General features: G+C 46.9%; 1 protein-coding gene and 1 long non-coding RNA gene across 3 annotated transcripts in view; both read left to right on the top strand.

The window, feature by feature from the left end:
* The first annotated feature begins 10524 nt into the window (after window positions 1-10524).
* On the top strand, window positions 10525-15460 carry DLX5 (distal-less homeobox 5). The gene is made up of 3 exons (XM_030550628.1): window positions 10525-11013; window positions 12766-12950; window positions 14033-15460. The coding sequence occupies exons 1-3, from the start codon at window positions 10659-10661 to the stop codon at window positions 14357-14359; spliced, it is 867 nt and encodes a 288-aa protein (XP_030406488.1). The 5' UTR covers window positions 10525-10658; the 3' UTR covers window positions 14360-15460.
* Window positions 15461-20416: 4956 nt separating this feature from the next.
* The window catches only part of LOC115645664, a 32608-nt gene continuing 31132 nt past the window's right edge, over window positions 20417-21892 (top strand). For both annotated transcript variants that reach the window (XR_003998795.1, XR_003998794.1), the window contains exon 1: window positions 20417-20534. This is a non-coding gene — a long non-coding RNA (uncharacterized LOC115645664). The remainder of the gene's footprint in view (window positions 20535-21892) is intronic.

Below are 21892 nucleotides of genomic sequence, written 5' to 3'. Positions count from 1 at the left end.
CAATGTGATAGTTTGACCTATAAAGTCCAAGTGGCTTGGATCTTAGCTACCTTGGAGATCACCCTGCTCTAGCTTTAGCTGATCTCAAAATAATAGTCTCAAGTTGAAATGGGAAGGGGCTGGTGAAAGAGCCAACTCAGTGTTTGTGATACAGACACAGAAAATCAAGAATTCTGATTATGTTATTTCCCCCACTCTCTCAGAGGGAAAAACACAAAGCTGGAATTAGGAGACCATATTGATTGGGAATGAGGAGACAATCTAGGATATTCTTCTCTTTCTCTGGCATAATGTACATAGACTGAGTAATAATGATTAAAATGTAATAAGGAAACAATAATGACATAGGGTATATAGGTGTCCAGAGCTTGAGTATAAGAACAATGGGGAATCTTGTCCCCCTTCTTTAAATATTGGAATAAAGAAAATAGTTTAATACTTTTGGAGCAAGGTCAGCAAGCAAAAGGAGTAGCCTTGTTAAATATTTCCCACTCCAGCCCTGTATTTTATAGGCTGGATTGGGACTTTAAGGCATAGCCTTGCATTTGAAATGCATGGAAAAGCACACTGCAGCAGGCACCCCTTGAAGCATTGTAACTGGCTTAACCAGAATTCCTCCTGTGGATTCTGGACAGTGCAAGTTACAGCTCCAGCACCCTTTCAATGAGTGCAGCGTGTGCTACCCTATACACATGGCTACATCTGAGCTGGGCCACACCTGGTGCTAACATAGAGCACTGGCTCCACCTCTCAGCCATATTGTTGCTGCTGCTTGGGCATGGGTGCAAGAGAAGGCTCCTTGTGCTCCCCTCAGCCCTTTGATATCCACAATCTGCCCTATGTTTGTGAATATGTAAATTATACTACTTAGCATTGTATCATGGTTTTCAAGTTCAATGTATTTGCAAACATTGGGCCAGATTTACATTGTCAGAACCCAGGCTGCAGACCATGTTGGTGATAAGTTCATCAGAAGCAGAGGTGCATCAGCAAAAGTCATCCAAAACCTTCTCTTTGCCAGAGGACTGAAAGCTCCCCAGTGCAGGCAGGGAGGAGCTTAGCAGCTGTTGCAGATGTTGCAGAGGTGGAACATGAGAACATGAGAAGAATGGCAAAGGCTGAAGGGGTGGAGCACAGGAAAGAAATAGGAATGATCAGAACAGGTGAAAGATGACTGCTCTGGTCCTCAAGTGAGTGCATGTACGCACCCTTTTATAAACACCAATGGTGGCTGCAAGCGTGCCCCAGTGGATCACAACTGAGAATGGCAAATTCCCAAAAATCATGCAGATGCCAATCCTTTAGTATCTAAAATCTAAAGGTTTATTCATAAAAAGAACGAAAGAAAAGTGAGAGTTAAAATTGGCTAAAGGAATCAAATATATACAGTAATTGCAAAGTTCTTGATTCAGGCTTGTAGCAGGGATGGAATAAACTGCTGGCTTGATAAGTCTCTGGTTGCTTCCAAATCATTGGAAGGACTTCAGTCCCTTGGTTAGAATATGCCCATCAGTATAAGTCCATAGTCCAGAAGCTTGAGCAAGAAAGAGGCTGGAACAGGGTAGAGGCAAAATGGAGGAGTTTCCAGGGCCATTTATATCCTCTCCTATGTGGAGGGAAACCCATTGTTTCAAACAAAAACCTCAGCCCAGCTAGTGGAGAATCACAGGTGACCAGATAGTGTTTGGAGTCACATGAGCAAGTCACATGTTCATGCCCAATTCATACCTATATTCCACAACAGCACATTTACAGGACAGTCCACTCAGTGTAGATGGGCATCTTGCATGGTCTACTGTGAGTTAAGTGTCCTTTTGATGGGCCACTTAATTTGAATAGTCCCTCCAAGATGTGCTGGTTAGCTACCTTGTGGGCATTAGCCCAGGAGCAAACATTTGAAATCCACTTATAGAACTAATACTTATAACTTCAAATAAAAAAATACATGCATACAGGTAGCATAATCATAACCAGCAAATCATAACGTTTTCATAGACACCTCATTTGACCACCTTTGTACAAGATTTGCTGCAAATACATAAGTATTTGCAACAATTATCTATATGGTCATATTTTAATCAGACAACATCACAGTGGCGTTCGTAAGAACCCAGGAATCTACTCCACCAGTCCCTGGGCCTGCAAAATCAGACCACATCAGCACATTTTATCCACGAGTGGAAAAAAGCTCCTCCTTTTATTTCTGAATCAGGTAACCTGCCATCTCTGGATCCAGAAAGCCCACAGAAAGATTCTGAGATCCTAGCAAAGTTTCCAGGATCTTCTGGTTGGGCTCCCTGTTCCATTGGTCTGCTCAGTTCATGAACTCAGAATTTATCTCGGCATTTTCCTCATCCCTTCAATGCATGGCATGATGTACTTGCCAAAATCACCAGAGAATTCCATTCAGCTCATCATGAAAGGAGTAAAGTTTCCACCCTGAGCCAGACCCAACTTTTTTGCCTTAGTTTATTATATAGGATTTTCCATCCCTTTATCTTCTCATCGCATTGCTTGCTGCTCAGAATGATGCCCAGTCACTCAGACACCCAGTCATACTCTAAAATATTGAAAATGACCAAGTTTAGCTGGGCCTGGATCTCCTCCCCCCAAGTGAATACCATTGTCTGTAGCCTCAGGCCAGTTGGCACCATGCTTGCAAACTGGCTTTCTGTGTGACATACTGATAGAATCAGAGTACTGTACAGAAATAGAAGAAGGTGTTCTCTGAGAAAACAGACTGCAATTGCTCCAGTATGCAGTGTAGTGTGCAGAGCTATTTGTATAGGTAAGTGGCTTTGTCCAGCATGTTCCCTGTGCAACGGAGTGCAGAAAGTAGTCCAGACAGTCCACCCAAGCAGTGACCAGTGTAGCATGGGATGGCATTGGGAAGACTATAAGCATCACTGGGACTCTGATGCCTGTGGTTTTCAATGACAGTGGTACTATGCTTGTGGGGGACTAGCACAGGGCAGGCTCTGAAACAAGTCTAATCCAAATGGTGATTGATCCACCTGTGTACCATTGAGACCACTTCTGTGTGTAGAGTGTTACAAGCATGGAGCTTGGTAGTTAGCACCTCAAACTCCTCTAGTGTCAACAAGGCCAAAGTGAGCAGGGCTGGCTTCAGATTCTGGTGGCTCTCAGTAAGACAGAACTGGACATGCTGCTCTCCTCAGAGGCCAAGGGATTCCAAGATCTCCAGCCAGGATCACATGTAAGCAAGGGGCATGTCTGGGACTAAGACATGGGCAGTGGGACTTAATGGTCGGAGCCATGGGGGAAGCCAGGCCTGGAGGTTAGAGCAGAGTCAAAGATCAGGACCACAGCATGCCTCTAGGTGCAGTCAAACACAAAGACAAGGGTCAGAGCCAGGGATCAGAAGCCGAATGCCAAAGCCAATGGGTGAGCCAGAAACATGGTTGGGAAGTAGAGCCAGTGTGGGGGAGGAGTGGGATGGGCTGAGGTGGGCTAGACAGAAAATTGGAGGGTCTACATCCCCCTCTCAATGGCCCCGCCCCCTACTCCTCCTCAGGAAAGTGCTGGACCCACCTCCTCCTCTCCCTCCTCTCCCCCTCAAGGCCCTGTCCCCTTGCCAGATTGGAGGCTGAAAGCTTGTGCCATGGTGCAGACAGCCCAGGGCCGGCGCTACCATTTAGGCAGCCTAGGCAATCGCCTAGGGAGCCAGAATAATTGGTGGACACCATTTTGCCCGGAAGAGGGCGGCAGGCAGCTCCGGTGGAGCTGCCGCAGTCGTGCCTGCAGATGGTCGGCTGCTCGTGCGGCTCCGGTGGACATCCTGCAGGCACCACTGCAGCAGCTCCACCGGAGCCGCAGGACCAGCGTGCGGAGTGGCAAAATTGCCGTGCGCCTAGGGCGCTCAAACCCCTAGCGCAGGTCCTGAGGCAGCCACAGCGCTCCCTCATCTCCTCCTCCTGCTGGTGCCTGGGGCCCCAAGGCTGTGGCTGCTTCTCAGCTCCCCACTGCTGTGCAACTGTTAACAGCCAGGAACAACCACCCCAGCAGCGGGAGGGGCAGGAGCAGAGCAGAGCAGAGCAGGTCAGGCCGGGCCACTGTGGGGAGCCCTGAACCCACCACCTGCCCTGGATGGTGTGCCACAGTGGGCAGGGACATAGGTCCGGGTCTTCTCTCAGGGCCCCCAGCCTCCCACCCAGGCTTACTCCTGTGCTTCTGCAGGCAGTGGCACTGCCTTCTGAGCAGTGCACTCGGCCAGCAGCTGCTGGTTTCTCCACTCTCCTTCAGAGCTGAGTGGAGGGAAAGCAGTGGCTGCTATGGGGTGGCTATGGGGAAGCTAAGGAAAATGTTGGGGTGGCCATAGCCCCTGCAAGCTCCCCATAGCACCACCTCTGGTCAGAGCCTGAGTGTCAAAGATGGTGAAGGGCACAGGCTGAAGCATGCACAACAGCAAGTGGGGGAGGTGCATAGGCAGAGGCAGGAAGCGGGACAGGCAAATATGTTGAGCAGCCAGTGAGCTCTGACTGTTGCCGGATCAAGTAGTAGCTAACTCCACCCCTCCACCAATCGGGAAGTGCCATTGCTCAGGCAGCCTCTGCTAAGATCAGCTCTGTCCAGTGTGTTGCTAGGACGCTGACCCTGCTTCAGCTGGGTCCCTGAGAGGGCACGGCCACTGTAATGAATTTGCCCCAAGCTGGAATCGCCAAGGGGCATGCTTGGGTGTGTGCTCAGATTTAAATAGGGAGGTGATGTCCTGGGATGATGACCATGGAGCAGAAGTACCACAACCTCAGTAGAAGTGGCCCTTAATGTGGCCCCACCCTCAGCCCCTCTTCTCTCTCCTAAGGCCCTTCCCCTAGCCAGGCTGGAAGCCAGAGCTGGACAATGATAAGAGCCACCCAGGGAGCCCAGGCCACTGTGGGGAGCCCCGGACCCGCCACTTGCCCTGGGCAGGGTGCTGGGGGTCCCAAGAGCAGCCCCCCGTGCATGCTCCTTTCCCCCATGGTGCACAGCCCAGGGCAAGTGGAGAGTCTGGGGTGCCCACAGTGTCCCAGGCTCCCTGGGCAGCTCTTATCACAGCCCAGCTCTGGCTTCCAGCCTAGCCAGGGGGCGGGGCTTCAGAGGGAAGAGGAGGAGCAGGGGAGGAGCCATTGAGAGGGACCAAGCCTTGTGGCAAGGGGGTGCTAAGGCCCACCTCAGCCTCCCTACCTGGAAATGGCTGGCAACATTGGCAGGGGCTGAACTTTCCAGCAGGGGAGTGGATCACTTTATCAGCTGATCACCCCTGCCATCACCACTCCGCGCTTGCCCAAGGCTTGCAGTCTGCAGGGGCGGGGGGACAACATGTCTCCCAGACCCCCAAACTACACCCATGTTAAGAAGTGGGCAGGCATGGTCCTCCCTCTTTTAAAAGTGGTGGGGCCATGGCTCGCCTGATCCTCCTGGTTCCGGCATCCCTGCCCTGGAGGAGTGGAGGGTGCACAAGTAAGCAGACAGGTTCATCCAGATGTGGAGCAATGCAGAATGGGATAGCAGTGGGAGGACTGTCTGAAGTGGTATAGTTAATTTGAAATAGGGATACAGCCACACAAACCTTATAGCTAAGACCCTACTTAATTTGCAATATTGCAGATCCCATAATACTGGGCTTTCACAGCAATTTTTGATTTTAATGAGCTTACTTTCAATAATCCATAATTTTGCATACATTTTGAGATCTACAACACACACTTTTTTCCCCTGCTAGTACTGAAGAACCCATTTAGCCAAGCTGATAGCACCTGGAGCTTGGGCTGTCAGCACCATGCATGATGGGGCTTCTGCTGTCAGCCCTGCACATTAATGACTCGAATATAGTTGCAGCACAATGTCTAGTTATCAAAAATCTATCAAGCATAACATAATACTTGAGTGTTTATATTGTTGCAGCAGATTTTTCTTAAACAAATAGGTCTTTTCTGGCTTTTCCAAATGACCGCAATTAATAAACATCCATTATTACTTTTCCATATCTTGTCTGCAACTTGGTGCAATTATTTGACTATTGTCCCACAATTCAAGTAGGGCCTTGTTTATAGCACCATAACTCATTCTGAAATTGAGATGTGTTGCTTCCAAAGTGGATTAATTAAAGTGGGATCAGACACCAGATACATTGAAAAAAAATTGTTTGGGGGGAGGGACAAGAGGAAGCCAGGCAGTTTATGTAAAAAAACCCCAAAACTATACCCCCTCCCCAAAAAACCCCACCCTTTCCTGTGTAGACAAGTCCAAAGTCTATGTCTCTGTGGTGTGTAGAGTATATACACTGCACACACCCCTAGCACGGATAGTAGTGTAGATGGTGAGGCACTGCTTAGGAGAATAAAGACATGCCTGAACCTTTGGGTATGTACCCTACACTGCTCTCTACAAGCTCAAGCAGTGCTGCTGCCCATGTCTGCACTGCTATTTTCAGCAGAGTAGTTTCCCACAGCCTCCCCACTGCCAGAGCCTTATGTGAAACTGCACCCACTCTGCCACCAGTGTAGACAAGGCCTTTAGATGTGATACAGTGCATGTTCTGGGGATCACCAAATTTCCTTGTTATTCCCTGAAAACATGAAGATAGAAAGATTTTGTCTGAACATGAAAAGATGTCATCTGAAATCTTCTGGTCTTCAGCTGAAATATGAGGCTGAAAAAACAATTGTTTTCCAGTGGAAAGCAGGCACTATTCACTATATAGTGTAATAAAAAACCCAATTTTCTCTTGATAAACAGTTTGAGTAGAAAAATGTCAACTCACCTTATGTACACTGTCCAGAGGAGTCAGGCCTGTCACCAGCTGGGTTTAATATTTCTGCCAGCACAATGAGTCTGGCTGGGTGTGTAACCCACACACCTACTGAGTGTGGTGTTGTGTCCCAACTAGTGGCCCTGAGACCACTTAGAGAGTTAAACAAGTCTGTTCTACAGCTTTAGCTCATAGCCAGTTGGCGTTTGGTTCATGCCGTAGCAGCTCCTCCACTAAGCTCTAGAGATCCTTGGTTCAATCCCACCTACCAATGACTAGGGGCTGTTGGTGTTACAGGTGCACACAGGGTAAGTGACTTTGGCAAAGATCACAGAGGATGTCACCAGTAGAGCAGGGTAAGAGAACCCAAGAGTCCTGATTCCTTGGCCCCTAGCCTCCATTCTGAAGGTGCTCAGCAGGTATGGAACAGAAGCTGGGTGTACCAGACACTTTCCTTTGGCCTCCCTGTTTCACACTGATTTTGCAGAGCGCAGGCAGGCTGCTGTCTCGTTTTTACTGCTTGAATCCTCCTCCCACCGAGTCTGGCTTCATGGCACCTGCAGCTGCACAGCCCAGTAGGGCCTGAACACCAAGCAGCGTGTTAGGGGCGAGCAACAGCAGCAGTTTCCCAGCCCAGGCTCCTCTGCCCTTTGCAGAGAGACTGTTCTGCTCAGGCAGCGGTCCTGGCCGGCATTACCGAGCAGCACCGCCAGGGGGTGCAGGAAACGCTGAGCATGACAGGAGCCCCAGCCTCCAAACGCGGAGGGGCAGGCTGCCTTGGTCAAGAGAGCCTGGCTGTAGCCAGACAGCTACCTGCGCGAGAGGCGGGCAAGGAGCAGTGTACCTCTAGGCCACGGTGTGGCGCTCCTAGCACAGACATCAGCGTCTGCTTGAGCAGCTGCCAGAGCTGGGACCGTGGATGCTGAAATAACTCACATTCCTCCTACGTGTCACAGCTGGGCGCGCAGTTCAGTGTCTGTCCCATGATCTGCCCGCTCCTGCGCCTCCTCCTTGGTTTGCAGGCGGAGATGCTACTCGCTTCGTCAGGCGCACGAACTCCGCAAAAGTCGTTTGTTTTTTAAATCTTGCAGGAATAAAAAATGCAGAGATTTGAGCCTTCTGCCGCTGGGGCGTCTAAGCAGGGGCCCTGGGCAGAGTCTCCCTCAGCCACTGAACCAACCATGTGCTGATAAACAATGACCATATTGTGAATAGAAAACAGACTCCCGCTCCTTATAAAATGCTCTCTCCCCACCGGATGTGTTAACTAAAAGCCACTGAGGAAAACAGAAGAAAGTCAAGAAAATCGGGTTCAGACTGGTAAAGATGGGCGCAGGAAAACCAGAGAGAAGCTGGTTTATGTGCCGGAGGGCCAGTAATCCTCCCTCAGGTGGACTAATGGATAGTAGATTTACCTTTTTAAAAAATCAGCTATTTGGTTGTGTGATTATCTGGGGGAGAGGGTTGCTATTATTATTTTAATATTAAAACTTCTTACTCCAGGGGCCTATGAATAATAAAAAGGAACCAGCGTTCTGTTCTGGAGGATTGTAATCCAGATGCACAAAGGCAGCTGCAGATGATCATGTCATTAAGGTTAGGCTGGTGATTCCAACTCCAGTTCTGGACCGGACCTCAGACTAGCATGATGCCAGCTCTATATTTCGCTTTATTGTTTTCTTTCTATTACTATCTTGCCTGGGCGTGTTGAGGTGCATTGCCCAGGAATTTATGGTACAAATGCGTCTCTCGCTCTCCCTGCTTCGTCTGCTTAAAATCTCCACCGTCCCTACCAAATGGATGCAAATAGGACATTTTAATAAACTTGCTTCTCCCACCCCAACCCCCCATGGTAAACAGATCCTCCGCCCTCTTCCCCTCTTTTAAAAAAGTATTTGCAATTGATTTAAGTAAGTGATTCATGTAATTAAATGGTTAGGGATTTGTTTAATGTGATTTTATATGAGCTGCGGACATTTCCAAAGCAAACAATGAGTTCAAGTACAACATACATGGTTGTGTTACAAGTGTTACCCAGCTGGCTAGGAGATCTTCAGAGAGCAAACAGTCTAAATCTGGAGAGTAAACAGCTTCAGAAAAAATCTACAAGTCCCCAGGTCACTGAAAACAGCCTTTCATTTGTTTTCCCTTATGTCTAGTAAAATCTGAGACATTTTTGTAGTGCTATTGTAAAATACCTTGAGATGGGCGCTCACAGATCTATTTCTGTTTTATGGGGACCTGGGGCTGCTTGGGGGAGGGGGTTGTATGTGTGCTTTTATTTAACTTCTCTGCGGTGTGGATCTAGTGCTATATTTACTTAAGACTATATTTTAATAATCATAGAGACCAGTGTTAGGGGGGTTGTGCATGGTTTTGCTGCAAATAAAAGAATGGCCCTTGAAAGCAGACCTCATTAAACCAGTCTTTGGGGCAGTGGGATTGTTATGTTCTAAGGGGTACAATATTTTATACCAAATTTAAAAAGCCCAAGCAGACTGGAAAGGACATTTTATACGTATCTCAGTACCTAAAACTTAGAAGGATGAGTGAGTTCTGGGATGGAGAGGAGAACTCATAAAACCTGAATCGTAAGTGATTTAGCTGCAAAACATCTTCCCACCGGCCCTTGGGACTGACCCTCCGTTCAGAAGCACAGCACGCTGTCTCCTATTTCTACGTGTCACCCTGTCCTTTTTTTAGGTGCCATCGATTTGCTGTGGCTCGCTAAGCAGTCTCCCCAGTCTCTCTCTCTGGTCACAGCAACACTGTGGTCATTTGCAACGAGACAGTTTTAAGCGTCCAGAGCTAATTGTACATACTGTCGTGCGGAGCAATAGCATTATCAAGCCACGGGGCTTGAGGAAGGCGAGAAGGATCAGGCCCTTTGAGATTCGGTTCTGGCGCCCAGTGTGAAAGGCGCCTGGCAGCCGCGTGGGACTGTGTTACACAGTTATTACAATGGTGAGCGTTCCACAGCGATGGGACCTTTCCAACCATGTACCAGAGAAACTTACTAGACCCTATCCCGAGCTCAATTCTCCTGCAGACCCTTGTTGATATCAGTGGGGAGTTCGGCTGGAAAACTGATATCCCGGGAAGAGGTCTTTATTGCATGCAGTGATTGAATAGATCTATTTTAAATGTGATTCATTGTATTTAATAGAGGTTCTGCAGCATGCCTTTAAGGGGGGCGGGGGAGAAGAGCCCCCCTGGATGAGAAAGTTGCTGATTTGTTTCCCACCAAATCAGAATTCAGAGTTTAAATCAGTAATGTCCGCTACTTTAGTTACGAATACCGAAGAAGCCACCACATTGAACTCCAGTGTAATCCCCCCTCTCTGGACCTCCCTTCGTTATTGATCTTGCAGCAATCTACAATACGGCGATATTGGGCCAAATGTATCCCTGGTCTGAGTCCACGGCAGTACGTGGATTTGCACCAGGGATGAATTTAGCTCCGTGTGTGTATTGAGCGGTAGTGGTGACGATCTTTCACCAAGCGTGATGTCTATAATATTTGCACATCTCTCTCCAGCTGACTGGGGAGCAGAGACTCTCCTGATACCGATGTTATGCCTTGTTCATTGCTGTTGGTATTCACTTTAAAAGAGCTCGAAATGGACTTTTTTTTCCCCCTAGCAAAGCTTTGTTGTGCAAAACTAGTTGGACGAGTTAGGGTGTCGCTGCTCCTGATTGCTCTGGCCAATGGAACCCGATCCACCCTGCTGTGCGTAAGAGCGCAATTAAGGATTTAACCAAGCCTATGCTGCGCCCCAGCCAGCAGTCTGCCAGAGACAGAGACAGACACAGAGACTCAAAGACTCCCAGCCTCCTCCCCCAGACATGTCTGCTTAGCCCTGAGCAGCCCCAGCAGCCAGCCCCAGCAAGCAGCCGTCTCCAAGGTATGACAGGAGTATTTGACAGAAGGGTCCCCAATATCAGATCCAGCGATTTCCAGGCTCCTTTCCAGACGTCTGCAGCCATGCACCATCCGTCTCAGGAATCTCCAACTTTACCCGAGTCCTCGGCTACGGATTCCGACTATTATAGTCCAACGGGGGGAGCCCCGCATGGCTATTGCTCGCCTACCTCGGCTTCCTACGGCAAAGCGCTCAATCCCTACCAGTACCAGTACCACGGCATGAATGGACCAGCTGGGAACTATCCTGCCAAAGCCTATGCAGACTACAGCTACGCGAGTCCTTACCACCAGTACAGCGGGGCTTACAACCGGGTACAGAGCTCTTCAAACCAGCCAGGTGAGAGCTGGGGGGTGGGGTGGGCTGGATTAAAGGGGGATATCTTGCTGGTACGGAGGGGGAGGAAACTGAGGCGATGGGGAACAGTTTGTGGGAGTAGTGGCTGCTGGGAAGCCAAAACATCAGGGCAGAATGATTCCCCGAGAGCGTTGCTGGGATGGATCCTTCTTCGGACAGTTCTGGGCACCTGGCTTCGTGGCTTTTTAAAATATGTATCCTGCGCAGCTAGCGATCCTTAAATGGGGTGGGAATAAACCCACCGAATTAATCTGCATGATCTTAAAACTTCTCTCAGAAGCAGCCATCCATTAGCAAAGCAAATGCTTGTAAATTGCCCAGGGCCTCCGGGGCTGCCTCCAGAGAAATCTACGTACAGAAAGAGAAAGAATGTCGGGAGTTTGTGTCTCAAACTCCGGCTTATTGGAACTGTGCAAAACGAAATAAAGTTTGCTTCTCCCACCCCTCCTCCGGCCCCCGCGGCTGGGGAAATCCCTGGCAAGGGAAGGGTGACGATCTGGCCGGAATTCTACCCCCAAAACTCTGAAATGTCTGACTGCTTGTGCAGTTTGCAATGTTTTGCTTTAGCCGACTGGAGCCTGCTTGGAGATGAATGTCGTGAGGAAATTGTAGTGCTCACGGCTTGGTCAATGGCTGAGGGAGGGCAGTGCGGGTGTGGAGGGGAGAGATCTGCTTTTGGAAAGGTTTCTGGTCCGATCTGATCTGGTCCGGGCGGCGCATGTTTAATCCTGCTCGTATTTAGCATCCAGTGAGCGTGCGGAATTAAAACCACACGCTCGCGCGCGAATCTGCTTCTCTGGGGTTCTTCTTACACAGTTCAAGAAGCACACTCAGGAGCAGACGGATATACTGGGGTACCTTATCTTTCCTCTGCCCCCACCCCTTTGTGAAACAGATTGGATCGCAAACCAGACTTTTCCAGTAGCAGTCCCAATGGATTGCAGCATCTGCAATTCTCTCCCGCCAACCTCTTACGTCATTTATATACATAGATATTTGCTTTCACTTTTTTCCCCCTGTTGTTTGCTCTTGCTCATCAAATCAAAGGGAAAATAAAGGCCACTGGCATATTAAGGCTATTTGTAAAAGAAAGCAGACGCATCTGCGTGCCCTTTGCAGATCAGCAGCGATATGATTATAACTATAATCGGCCCTCTGTCTGAGCCGGAGCCGGCCACTTTCTGTTGAACTGAAGGAGGCCAGTTTTCTTGTGGGCCTTTGAACTGCGTAGACCTCAGTATTGCGTCTTCCCAGCCTGGCCGTCTGGGCTCTGCGGGTTGGAATTCGAGACATTGCAGCCTGCAATTCAGTGGCTGCAACTCGCCCGAGGGGGGAATGGAGGGATGAAATATACTGCCCAGTGCACACCCCCATCACTGGGCTCCTTCACAGTGGAACTTCAGAGGTTTAAAAAACATGACCGGCTTGTAGGACTGATCTGCAGTCCCCCAGAGCTCTCTCCCAATACATTTCGCAAAGAGGGAACGGAAACTGGTTAGGTGCCCCACCAGGATGGTGGGAGATTACTCCATTTACCCCTGCCAGCTCCTGTTCATTCCTTCGCCTCTATTCCACCAGTATTTTTAAATAGCCCTCACCCCGCGCGGGTTGTGTTTGTAGAGTTGGCGGCTGCAGTGGCTGGGCCAGTGGGCTGGATCTTTGTCTGCTCTTTTTCTCCACTGGGGACTTGATTTTTCCGGGAAACTCTAACCTGATCTATTTTGGATTGTTTAGAGAAAGAGGTGGCGGAGCCCGAGGTGCGAATGGTGAATGGCAAACCAAAGAAAGTTCGCAAACCCAGGACTATTTATTCTAGCTTCCAGCTGGCTGCGTTACAGAGGAGGTTTCAGAAAACTCAGTACCTAGCCCTGCCAGAAAGAGCTGAACTGGCTGCTTCTTTGGGACTGACACAGACACAGGTAATGCAGCCTTGGGACCTATTGCCTTTTCCTTGTCGGTATTAATACGGTCTTTCTCACCCACCAGAGAGGAGAGCCGATGCCACTGGTGAGGGATATAAACAGTAGCCGGATCCTATTCATTAAGACACGCGAGACAGGCCTGCTGTTCTTTAAATGGGCGGAGTGGGTTTCGTTTCGTTGTTGATTCCTGGTTTTTGTATTACATACAGCTCTATATTCAAAGGCTTGGGCGCTCGCTAGCGTTCATACGCAGGAGCTTTGGAAGCCGGGGTTTGTGCAAAAAGGGGAACAGGGGGATGTGATGATGTCTCTCGCACTTTCATAGTCTGCTTGAAGGCTTTCAGATCTATATGCAGAGAACAACTCCATGGGCACGTATCTCTAACGCCGACGTTGTCCATTACAAACATAACCTCTCACTGTTACCTTCCGGGTTGAATTCGTGGCACAGAAAGCGATAGATAGATGAGCTGGCCACCCACCCACCCGGCCTGCTTCTCTGGGGCGAGACTGGCGTGGTTGTTGTTTGTGTTTACACTCTATCGCCGGAAAGGCACTGGAACAAAAATAATCCTGGTGCAGAGGACAGAGCCTGCTCAGTCTGCAGAGAGAGCAGAGACTGGAATAGACGAATCTGAATCAGACGCGTTTCTCTCGCTTGCCTTCACTCCCCCTCCCCCTGGCTTCCTTTGAAATGTTTTTATGGGCTTCTATTACCCTCCCATAAACAAAATTCTTCAGAAAAGGACGGCGGTGGCTTTCGCAAGGTAATTACAGCAAGGCACTGCCGGCCGCAGACAAGGGAGGGGGTAGCGCCGGGACAGAATACCTACCCGCCGGACCCGAGCTTGCATTCCTCCAGGTAACAGACTAAAGTTGGCCCGCAGGATCGGGCCGGACGCGATCATTGTAAATACCACGCTCGATAGTAGATTGCTCTGGGTAACTGACGTGCTGGTGTCCGGAAAGATTTAACTCTCTTCTCTCCCCTCCCCGAGTGAAGTCAGACCCTCAGCCTGTTGCCTCAGATCGTTTCACATTACGCTGGTATTAATCATCTTGATTTCCCCTTCTCTCAGGTGAAAATTTGGTTTCAGAATAAAAGATCCAAGATCAAGAAGATTATGAAAAGCGGGGAAATGCCTCCGGAGCACAGTCCCAGCTCCAGTGACCCCATGGCTTGCAACTCTCCACAATCACCTGCGGTTTGGGAACCTCAGGGCTCTTCCAGATCCCTCAGCCACCATCCTCATCCTCATGCTCCAAACTCCAACCCATCCCCTGCATCCAGCTACTTAGAAAACTCCACTTCCTGGTATTCCAGTGCTAACTCCCTCAATTCCCACCTCCAGCCCCACGGCTCCCTACAACACCCGTTAGCGCTGGCCTCTGGGACAATTTATTAGACTATTTTTTCCCCTGGACTCCTGTGTTTTACTGTTAAGGAATCATAACGAAAGGAATGCCTGTGGGGGAGTTTTAAAGGGAAGCAAAACAAAACAAAATTAAATGTGTAACGCTTGTGCATGTAACTTATTGCATTTCAAAGGAGACCCTTTTTTACAGACGGACAATTTTTGCTCAGCTGTGGACACTATCAATGGTGCCTTGAAATCTACGACCTCAACTTTTCCAGAGACTTTTTTTTCAATGTTGTTTTAACCCTGTAAATAAGTGTAGATAGAGGGATTAAACTGTATATTCTGAATAAATAAAATTATTTCAACCATGGGAGACGTTTCCAAAATACCCCTTTTTCCATTGCAAAGAGAAAAAAAGAACAGATTCCTTTGCTTGTCTTGTTTGTTGGCGAGATAGATTTGTTTAGGGCCCGAACCTGGTGCAGATAGACACTCCTTGCTTAGAGGCGCAATCTCATGGGAAGCCCTACGGACTGTAAAGGTTTACAGGATCTGGCCGTGTAGGTCCTCCTTGTAAATCTAGAGCTGCCCGCTAGGGAAACTTTCATCTGGAGAATGGGCTTTTCAAAGACAATTTACACTTTACCCAACATTATTTGCAATTAAAAGAACAGTACAAATTCTAACACTGGGAGAGAGAAATCTCTCCATAAAGCCCCTCTGAATCCTTGTCTGAGAGCAATTATCTTTGAGAGCTCCGCAGTCGCTAGGGTAATTATACAAATTACATTTCCTTCAAAGGAGGCTTCTAAATACGAGAAAAGGATAAAACGAGGGCAAAACTCTCCTTGTGCCTATTAAAAAGCTTGTGTTGGGTAGAGGCCAGCGATACTCTCTGAATAAGGGATATTGGAGGAACCTTTTTAACTGTCTTCATGGAAAAGCCCAGACGTCCGAGCGATCGTTATCTTCTTCATCTTTAAAGTCTTACTGCAATTAACGGGGACAATTTTCAGATAAGAGGCTGGAGATCTGATAATGGGGCAGGAGAAATGGCTTTCCCACAATACACGGGACTGATTCCAGTCGGGGGCATTAGTGATTGTATTGTGTGAGCGGGACGTGACTTCAAAATGTGTGCTGTGTTGTCGGCCTCCTCTTATGCAGAATAAAACGATCTCAACACCCTTTATTACTATTTATTTTCACTTGGAAGAATCTCTCCCTCCCCTTAAAATAAAACCCAGTACAGGCAGGCGTCCCCTGTGCAAACAGAACAGCTGTGTTCCCAGGTCTTTGTAGGGTCAATCCTCTCATGGGCCTTTAGCGGAGTTGGCCAGCTCTGGGGCAGAACTGAGCGATCGCTATTAAAACCTGGGCAAGAAATAAGAAAATGTGTGAGAAATTGATTGCAATGCGGGAAAACGGCAGCGATCAATGTGACAAAGGTTTTTTCTTTTCTTTTCTTCCTGGATTAGAACATAAAAAATGGCATCCTGTCAGCTGAGGAGTTCAGTGAGAGCTGTTCCAGAGCTCGGAGACAGACCTGAAAAGACACGCTTTGTACCCTCCGGCACAGTTACCTGTCTCTCGTCCCTTCTTCCCCGGCCCCCTCCTTCTGTTCTCCCCCAATTCTTGACCGCCTCTTTTTTTTTTCCCAAAGAAAGAAGCCAAGGCTCGCTGTCTTGTAGCAGGTTGGGGCGAGGGGGGGAAGAGCAATTGACTTTTAGTACAATGGATTAGTCTGTTCTGCAGAACTTTTCCTTGGACGTTGGGAAGGGGTGTGTGTGTGTGTGTGTGTGTGTGTGTGTAGGAGGGAGGGTTGTGCAGACACACAGGCACATGCAGCATGCAATGACTTCAGAAGTGTTCCTTAGTTGAGGAGGGGGGTTATCTGTAAACATTTGCTCTCTTTCTTTCATTCTTTTTTTTTAACTCGCTGCTTATGGGGCAGCCTGCTCCATTTTACGTGTTGTTCCTGTGCGCCGTGATTGCTTGTTGAGTATTGCCTGCTGATTGTATTTGTAAGGTTTTAGGGAATTTCCATCACTCTGAAGCTGCTGAAAAAGCTCAACTTTTATCTCCTGCTAATTTCCTCTTCATTAACAGACAAGCGCGTACTTTCTTTCTTGTTCCCTGCTTGTCCTGGCTCTGCTCTAGAAAAGCGTTATTTTCAAAACAGCTTTTGAACCTGCTATAGACGTTCCCCCTTTTGGGGATTCTCTGTCCTTTTGTTTTCCAGGTTAGGACATCAAAAGTGGAAATATATTTTCCAGAGTTTCCCCGTCCTCTTCTTTCTTTCTTTCTTTCTTTCTTTCTTTCTTTCTTTCTTTCTTTCTTTCTTTCTTTCTTTCTTTCTTTCGGATGTTTGATCCCAGCCACTTTGGTGAGTGGGAGAGAGGAAGAAAGAGGTGGGCATTTTATGGTCAACCTTGACCTTGAAGTTTTGGGTCTGCGATTGTTTAGCCTGTTATTAAAAGCAACGGCTCCCCGGTTCTGGGCAAAAACAACCAGCTCTGCACGTACATATTTGGATTCAACCTCAATCCCACTCCAGGATTTAATTGCTTCTGATGATGTTGTTCCCTTCCCACCCACCCCACCCCCCCGGTTATCTTCCTCCCCACAAACACACTGTCCGTGGCTCTGGGTAGATCTGTGATGGTTTAATACCCCGGAGCTCTCAGGCCAGGTATGTAAAGACTACTAGGCTTGGAGAGAGGTCAGTGTATGTCAGTGTATATGCCCATCACTGCAATAGGTAGCTATATACACACCATTGCTGGGGTCGCTGTGTGAAAGCCATCGACAGATCAGATGCGCGCATATCTATATCTAACTAACGCGGCTTGGACCTATAGATTTTAGGACACTTTTCCCCATCCCTGTGTGCCCCTCTCCAGCAGAACAGCCGGTCCCAGTCCAGCTCTGGGCTCTTTCCAGCCCTCTCCTTGGTGCCATTCCATTCTTGTCTTGGTAAGAGATGAACTGGCCTTTATCTGATGTTCAGTTTGTACTGGGCGAGTTGCTGCCTTTTTTTTTTTTTTTTCCTGGCGGCCATGTGGAGTTGGGGCAAACCGGGGAGCCGAGAGGAGCCGCATTCCTGTGGGTGCCGAGCGGCTCCAGGGCTGAGCCGCAGGGCCTCTCTCTCTCTCTCTCTCTCTCTCTCTCTCTTTCTCTCTCTCTCTCTCTCTCTCTCTCTCACACACACACACACACACACACACACACACACACCCCATGCTCGCCCCCGGAAAGTGCACACACCCTGCCGCAGCGACACACACAAAGTCCCCACTTCGCCTGTGCCCTGCAGCGTCCTCTTTGGCACCCGATCGCTCCGGATATCACAGTAACAAATGTCAGATAAATCGTCCAGGAGCTGCTCTGCTGGGCTTCCCTAATCCTGTGTCCCTGCTGGGCTCTCTTATCATAAACAAACTGTCCACTCCTGATTCCTGGTCACTCGCTATAATATCTCCCGGGCACTTTCTCCGGATGGAGAGTGCTTCGCCCCTGAGAAATGTCCAAGTTTCCTTCCAAGCACATATACACACGCCAACCTGTCACCACATAAACCCCAGCCAGCTCAGGCAGGCGTTTTTCTCGCTTTCACTTCACTAGAGCTCCCCAATAAATTATCCCGAGCTGCAACTATTCCTTTGTATAGGCATTCAGGCCTCCAGACGTTACACATTTCAGATCTGGCAGCACCGATGTAGGAATACATCAGAAACGTGCTTCGCACATGTGTTATTTATTAAATATTTCTACCACGCAATTTTGCGACTGACAGTCTTTAGAGTTTTCAGTTGTGGATTACAGAACATATATACATTGCTTCAGTTAAATTAACCCCCCTCCACACACACTCCCCTCCTTGCTTTCAGTCATTTGAGCGATGCCTGCAGTAATGTAATAACCTGTTTCATAGGTCAGACAAGAACCGTGGAGATAGAAATTGGGTAATTTACATGAAGCCTCTTATTTTTTAAAGGGAGATCCTGTGTTACAGCAATTAGATGTTTCTGTTCTTTGTTCTGCGGTGCCTCTGTTTACATGTGATTTATGGGGATGAGCAGCATTTTATCTGCCAAAACTATATACCATATTGGGCCTGATCCACATCCTAATGCAAGATTTATACAAAGCCGTAAAATACCGCACATTACTATCTTTAACCAAAGAAAAATACCTTCAAGACACCAGAGAGTTTTCATTTCATTCCGGTGAGGAATCTCAGTTTAGGTTCAGCTGTGCACTGCCAGCCACAGGCTAAATTATGAGCACAGGGAACGGCACCCTGAAATTTGGGCTGCACATTATAGGATTTCATTGTTTTCTGCCGTTCAGAAAAGCCTGTTATGTGCAGCAGACTTCAGTCGATGCTTTTGCAATAGCTATAAGGAAGCCTTTCGAGTACAAATTCACTTGAAAGGCCAAATCCTCAGCTAGTGTAAATCGAAGTAGTATCATTGATTTCAGGCTTCTGTGCACCAGCTGAGGATCTGGCCATCAACGTCAGATTCCAGGAAATCCTTACGGTGCCCTTTCCATGTAGCATATAATGTATTGTGTAACCTTTCGACTTGTGGTATCCCTTGATTCTCCCTTTTCCTTTCTTCGCGCTATTCTTATTGTTTTCCATGAAGAACAGGCGCATGCAATTCGCATATTATTAATATTAATTAGTATTAATATTCCCAAGAATGAATTTAGTCCTTAAAGGTCATAAATCCACAGCGCCTTCATCAATTCCGTCCTATAAGGAGCCCAGGACAATGGACTCTGTAGGAACTGTCGAAATTTACCTATACACAGTTTGAACTACTTTCCAGGTATAATACTGTAGGCAAGAATATATCCCGTTTGCTACCATAAACCTACAGTGATTAACCCAACATATGTCTCCTGGATTGACTTATTTTAAAAGGCATAACATTAATACAGTGATTATTAAAAACAAGCAAGCAAACAAAAACACTTTGATGATTTGGCCCATTAAAAAGGAAGCAGGTTGGTTTGCTTCACATCCGGGGTTAATATAAACTCATCGTGAGACTAAAGCCAATAGCCCAATGAGTAAACCTGACTAGCTGTTAGGCAGCCGTGTTAGTCAGGCTCTTTTGTTTAATTAATTACAATTAAGGCATTCTCGGCTAATTTCCTGTAGGACTCTTGATGACTTCTCCACTGAGTGAACGCGAAAGGGAATTAGGCCTATGGGCTCCATACTCTTGTGCTTTTTGCACGATGGCCAGATAGGATGCAAATTCAATTTGGATATTTTATTAATTATTAATAATTAATAATTAATTATTTATTATTTATTATCATTATTATTATTATTATGAAGAAGAAGAAGATGCTTCTGTTCCTAGGAAGGTGACGTGCAGATAGTTAAATCATCTGAGAGAAAGCAATCACTCCACTGCAATATTTGCTTTTTTGGGGTATGGGAGGGAGCACAGAGGTGTTTAAAAAACCCCAACAACCTAGGGAAATACTGCCTGGGACGAGATGAGCTGAGAAAAGGAATTATTTCAGACAGCAGCTCGCAGAAGTATCAGCCCCTGAATACACAACGAACTCACACTATTTGAGATTTGGACACGTAACACTGCAGACCACTGATTTGCTATTTTCTTAATTCCCGCTCTTCCTATTCCCTATGATTCAAACAGTCTTTTGTCCTTCAGAGTTTGATTTGATCGCCACTGTTCACATTTCACTTTTGTATTTTTCTCTTCCTATACCATTACTCATTGAGTGCCCCGTGAAATTACAATCGTACATTTTCAACTCAGCAACCCATTTGCAGTGCAAAAATAGGGTCTAAATAATGGCTGAATTAGCCCTACTGGACAGTTTCAGATGTAACACTCTGTAATAATTATATTGCAGGCTGGATTAGGATGCTATTATCATAATCTGGACGTTTACAATTATCTGTAATTTGCAAAGATGCGCCAGGTCTTGATTACAGCAGTTTTTTTTATCAAGCTAACCATCACTAAACAGTGACAGTAATAACAGCTAATTTTGCTGGCAATATAAGAGGTGCTGGGGTGTGCAAACAATTTCACACCTGGATGTGCTCACTCAACCAAGAATATAGAGAAAGAGCTTCTGCCCTGAGACTCAGAAAAATATTCTACACTGCTTCTGTTCAGTATAGATTTCTAGACCCTGATCATTGCTTAACAGATTTTCACTGGGGGTAAGTTTTTGCTTTTTGTATTCTTCAACGCACAGCTCATCTTTATCTTTTCACACTTTCGTGGTTACTTTTGCTGCTTTTGTAATTTCTATCATCCTGTTAGACCACTGTTTCATAGATTCAGAACTCCGTCCTTTTTACTAGTATTTCTGCATAGTCAATAGGATTTGGGTTGGTTCACGTTCTGTAAAAATAGTTTTCACTCTGAGGACCTATAGGAAATTCTCTTTCTATAGATTGGTTTGCTAGTCGGCTCGATAGACGTTCAGAGTGGACTTGGTTTCTATTTAGATGCATTGAAAGGAAGCTGATCGCTGTACCGCAATAACTATGACTGTAAATCGCGAGTACATTTTTTGAACTACTAGTCAAAGAGCGCACGATATATTCGTTCAGATCTTTCCCTGTTGCTATGTATTTTGTACTCGTGTGCCTCGTATCTATTGTCATAATACACCGTACATTTTCAGAGGCAGGCTATCGTTTTAACCTTGCAATTTACCTCAGAAAATTTGCTTACTGTTATTGCAAAGGTGGTAGAGTTTCTGATCAGGCAAGCACCGTTCCACCTGCAAAGAGGCACACGTAAACTACCAGGCTTGATTCAAAGCTCTTCCTTTTTATCTGAGAAGGGGATGGGCTTTGAAAGGAACCATCATTGTATTTCTTGAGGGGCCAAACTTTAATGTACCCCAAAGTTTTAGAAGAATATTACCGAATATTATACAAACATGCTGCTGAACAACAGTTCCGTGAAACCAAAATTTTAGGAAGCCATAAGGAAAGAACAATGAGAGACTTGTTCCGATTCTATCTATAGATGACGCTGTTTCATGAAACTCTCTTTTGGTGGCAGCTATTTAATGTTAGATGACACTGTCTTTGCTATCATTTGTTCACCCTATTACTCTTGCAAAGGCCTGCTTGTGTCATCTTACATGTCTGTATTGGGTTTATTACTAAAGAAAGTCTATCCTTGAAACAGTCAAAAAGTACAAGAAAAAAATTATCACATTTTTCTATGCAGTACTCCACAACGCAATGGCTATTGACAGAGCGTGCACATGTATTTTAAAGGTACAGCAGCAACATGTACTCCAAAATACACGAGTAAAGCTCCTCAGATTCATCATATTCATGAATCAGCCACACTGATTAAGTCAGTGGCTTGGAAAGGGTTAAGTATTAGCCCACGCGATTAAGGGACAACTGCTGTATCTTTGGATTCTGATATCTTGGGATATAGAATGTGTGAGTGGATAGATAGATAGATAGATAGATAGACAGATAGATAGATAGATAGATCTAACATACATTTGAAATGTTTCAACTGGTTTAGGATTAACCTGCATAAATAG

The sequence above is a fragment of the Gopherus evgoodei genome, chromosome 2 (genome assembly GCF_007399415.2).
Source record: "Gopherus evgoodei ecotype Sinaloan lineage chromosome 2, rGopEvg1_v1.p, whole genome shotgun sequence".
Lineage (NCBI taxonomy): Eukaryota > Metazoa > Chordata > Testudines > Testudinidae > Gopherus > Gopherus evgoodei.
Note: the sequence above shows the minus strand (reverse complement) of the source record. Positions and strands in the feature narration are given on the sequence as shown.

Bases quoted from the DNA above. Each gene is read 5' to 3' on its own strand.
- DLX5 (XM_030550628.1), top strand. From the start codon at position 10,659: ATGACAGGAGTATTTGACAGAAGGGTCCCCAATATCAGATCCAGCGAT. The intron at 11,014-12,765 runs GTGAGAGCTGGG...TGGATTGTTTAG, and splicing joins GAGCTCTTCAAACCAGCCAG to AGAAAGAGGTGGCGGAGCCC. The intron at 12,951-14,032 runs GTAATGCAGCCT...CCCTTCTCTCAG, and splicing joins TGGGACTGACACAGACACAG to GTGAAAATTTGGTTTCAGAA.